We start from the raw sequence: 4,123 nt of genomic DNA, 5'->3' as shown, positions 1-4,123 counted from the left end.
AAATCAGTCTGCAAAACTGACGCAACCTACAACGTCTACACATTGGTGAAGTTCCGCTGCGATGAGATGAGATGGGAGAGGGTCCGAAATGATGCATAAGATAGGAGAGGGTTGGAAAATGCGATGGAGATGGGAGAGAATCGACATCTTCGATATTGTTTGTTGAATTGCCATTATGATGGAGGGGGGGGGGGGGGGGAGGGAAGAGGGGTTGTAAGGATAAATTTGTCATTTTATGTTTTATGCATTCCAATAATTCTATTCTAACAAAATTTAAACCAAACACCATATGATTTTTTTAATTTATTCCACGTAGATCCAAATTTATTCATGTTGTTAAAAAAAGTATTATTCAAACCAAACGCCTCTTTAGTTTTGCCATGCAAACTAGTATGGATCCGGATAGTAGAATGCAAACTAGTATGGATCCGGATAGTAGAATGGTATCACTGGATACCTAGACCACAATTTGTCCGGATGATAGGTAATGAAAAATCAATGGGCGCCAACTCTTAAAAATCCAATATTTTACACTATTTTTTTTTTTTGAAAATTTTTGATAAACTTAACATTACGAATAAAAAATCATAAGGGGCCGACGTACCCCGAGCCACCAAGAAGCTACATCCCTGATGATAGAGCAAGTTGTGTCCCGATCTATGTTTTTCATTTGGACATAAAACTTGCCCAAAATGAGAATAATCAGACTATTGAGGATCGAAAAGATATTAAACCAAATTATAAAAATAAACTATAAATTAAACATTGTCAAGAATCCAGATGGCCAATCAAACGTTCTTTTTAATCTCCAAATGAACTTGACAAAAGCAGATCATGTCAATGAGCTATGGCTCAATTGGCATTGGCGTGGAAGTGAAGATTCATGTTTGAGGCTAGATGTCTCAAGTTCAAATCCGATCACAATTTACTGCAGCAAGTCTTCGGACGGTTGGTTTTTTCTGAAACGGAAGATGGTGGGATTAGGCTACCCAGCACTGTTTGCAGTCACGGGCGTATGGTTTTGTCTTTTATCATTGAGTTACCCTGATAGTCGAGCTTCTATTTCGTTTACGTTAAAAAAAGTAGATCACATAAGGTGGCTCCCAAATCTAAACTTTATAACATAAACCGCAATTTAGATTCAATCTCTTGAATTATAAACAGTATGAATAATTAATTTCATATAAAATTGTCCGGAGAGAGATTCTGATGCATATTTGATTCCTAAATATACCAAATCTTTACATGTACTACTGCATCAAGATTATCTTAATCATATGAGAACTATTCAGAAGTAAAACTTAAAAAACATAAAAAACATATATTAAAGAAATAACAGATTTTAAATTAATCATGGGGCAAATTACATAAGCATATATTATTCTTTTATATATCTCAAATAAAAAGACATCAACTAAAATATATCATTAGTGCACACAATTATCAGGGAAGCTTACAAACAAATACACTGGCTGCAATCTACAAACCCAACACAGCACAAGATATATTGTTCATAACAACCCCTGATCATTCCAACATTTACATTTCACACCCAGAATTTAACTTTGCCTTCTCAGTTCGTTATAAAACTTCATTATAAACTTCTCAGCAGCCTCATCCACATGGCTATCCTCCTCCCCGTTACTTAACGGAAACGGCGAGTCCGTCACCCTTAACTGCCTAACCATTGGACTTTTCCCAAACCCGGGAACCACCGGAGACGCAGCAGCGCTAGTCAACATCATCTCGAGTGCCTTTATCACTGCAGGGTCAACGAATATATGATCATGCTCGTTGTTAACTATGGTGGACTTGTTGTGTGCGGTCTTTTTGTGTTGATTATGGTGTTTTTTGTGGGTGGTGAAGAGAGAGAGCGGGTAGACGGGGGTGTTGCTGCAGCTGAACTCGTAGTGTTCGGGAAAATTGGGAGAGTGGTGATGGTGCATTCGGTTTTTTAAGGCTTTTCTGGCGATCTTGCTGCGTTTCATCATCATGTTGAGATCGAGCAGTAGTGTTCTTTTGGATATGTTTTTCTTGATCATGTAGAGCATTGCACGTACCATGTTCCATACTTTCTTTGCAACCTCTGGTGCATACTGTTCCATTTTTGTTTTCTTTGCTGTTGGATTTTAAGTTTTCAAATGGGAATGAGAAATGCTGTAAATGTGGTTGTTTTTGATGTTGGGTTGGAGGAGGAAGGGGTAGGGGTAGGACTATTTATAAGTAGAGAGTTAAGGGTTAGTTTTCGAACTTTTAATATTAAAAAAGATAAAATCGAAATTTTTATCACATTACAAATTTCTATTTTGGCGTACAAGTTTTTGTTTCCTTTGTTACTTGAAGATACCCCACCTACCTTCCTTTATCAATAATGCCCAAAAAGTAAATTCAAAAGTAAATTCAAGGTGTTACACTTTCTCTCGTTAGGCTATGCGGTATGGTGATAGTTCTCCTAAAATGTATATATACAAGTTGTATGTATAGGTGTGTGAGAGAGGGGAGGGGCGTCGCCATCGTCCCTTTGAGGACGTTCAGGACGCCGGTTGGGGGGGGGGGGGGGGGGACGGCGGCGCCGGAGCAGGACTTGAGGGGACGAACCCCATACCATGCGGCCTTAGAAACCCTTAACTACTTAGTCAGTTGCCACATTATTATATCCTTAAAAATCCACACAAGGCCTTAAAAACCCTCAATTTGATCTATAACCCTACAAACACAAGTTTCGTCCTGCCTAGGACTATTTAGGAGACCGGGAATAGCTCTCGACCACTGGTGCGTTCGTCAGATAGACAAGATCTTACACGTACACCATCTTGTACGTTGAGGCCGTCCTTGATATAGTCTCGGACTAGCCAGTGAACCTAATGTTCCAGTATAAACTTTTACAAAACGACCTTTGAACATTTAGCCCGTAACATTACCCTTTAAATATATGGTTAGGCACAAGCTACGTTGATCAATCTGCTTTCAACCAATCAACTTGTTTAAAACTGATATAATTATTTAGTTTAAATTTTATATGATTCAAGAAGCGCTTATTTTTTATTCTATAGTGGTTTTCTTTGTAATTTATCTTATATTAGTTTTCGTTGCTCTTCAATTATATTAGGGGTTGTTTGGTAGCCTCTTACTGATTCCATTAAGAGGATACATCTGAATCAGTAAAAAGTAAGGGTGTTTAGTTCACAAAAATAACAATTCTTAATGGTTTAGTTGACCTTTTAATGATTAAGTGAAAGATGATACTGTATGGTTAAGAGACAGATTTACCCTTGCCCTAATAAACTTTCTTAACTCTAAAACTTTAGCCACAACCACCACCCATGACAAACACTGCCAACGACGACCACCACCACCCGCCACCACCATCACTACCTATCACCGCCAACCACCACCCGCCCCCACCGTTTACCACCCATCACCATCGTCAACCACCACAGCTACCACTCGTCACCGCCAAGCACCACCATCACCCGTCACCAGTAACCACTACCACCATCCACCAACATCACCGCCAACCACCAACGTGACTACGACCTACCACCACCAACAACCACCATCACCATCCACCAACCACTAGATACATATCATTCAGCACAAAATAGTTCGAAGGAGGTAAAATAGGCATTTTACACAGTTATTCATAGTTTTAGTCAAACAACACTTATTAGCTCAGCACTTACTCGGTTTAGAGGATCTTAAATTTTGATATCAGACTAGTTCTTTTCTCTATTCTTAACCAAATCATCTTGCATTAACTTTCTTCGTCTCTACAGTTGATTTTGATCTTATATGATTGAGATTATTTTTTTGATTATCATATGTATAATATTTCTTTTGATTATTACATTTGAAATTAAAAAAACTAGAAAAAGAAGTGATATAAAGCATGGCTGCCAATTAAGCTATGGGGTAGCGGTGGTGGACTGGATCATGTATTGCCACGTGGGATGTGGTTCTCGGGTTACACCTCCCTCCTTCTCAACCTATGGTGGTTCGCATGGTTTAATCCATGGCAACCATGATCTTCTTCCAGTTAATTAGGAGATTTTGATTAATGGGAGAGGACAGTGGAGGTCTTGGTCCACACCATATAGGGTGACAGATTAGGTTGATAAATGAC

General features: G+C 38.8%; 1 protein-coding gene across 1 annotated transcript; it reads right to left on the bottom strand.

Annotated features, from left to right (window-relative positions):
• Positions 1-1,363: 1,363 nt before the first annotated feature.
• Positions 1,364-2,200, bottom strand: LOC110880163. Its single transcript, XM_022128743.2, has one exon. It carries the CDS (start codon positions 2,103-2,105, stop codon positions 1,560-1,562), a length of 546 nt encoding a protein of 181 aa, XP_021984435.1. The 5' UTR covers positions 2,106-2,200; the 3' UTR covers positions 1,364-1,559.
• Positions 2,201-4,123: the final 1,923 nt, after the last annotated feature.

Source organism: Helianthus annuus, chromosome 9 (assembly GCF_002127325.2).
Source record: "Helianthus annuus cultivar XRQ/B chromosome 9, HanXRQr2.0-SUNRISE, whole genome shotgun sequence".
Lineage (NCBI taxonomy): Eukaryota > Viridiplantae > Streptophyta > Magnoliopsida > Asterales > Asteraceae > Helianthus > Helianthus annuus.
This window is presented reverse-complemented; position numbering and strand designations above follow the sequence as displayed.

Excerpts from the sequence above, each read along its gene's own strand:
- LOC110880163 (XM_022128743.2), bottom strand. The coding sequence starts at position 2,105 with ATGGAACAGTATGCACCAGAGGTTGCAAAGAAAGTATGGAACATGGTA.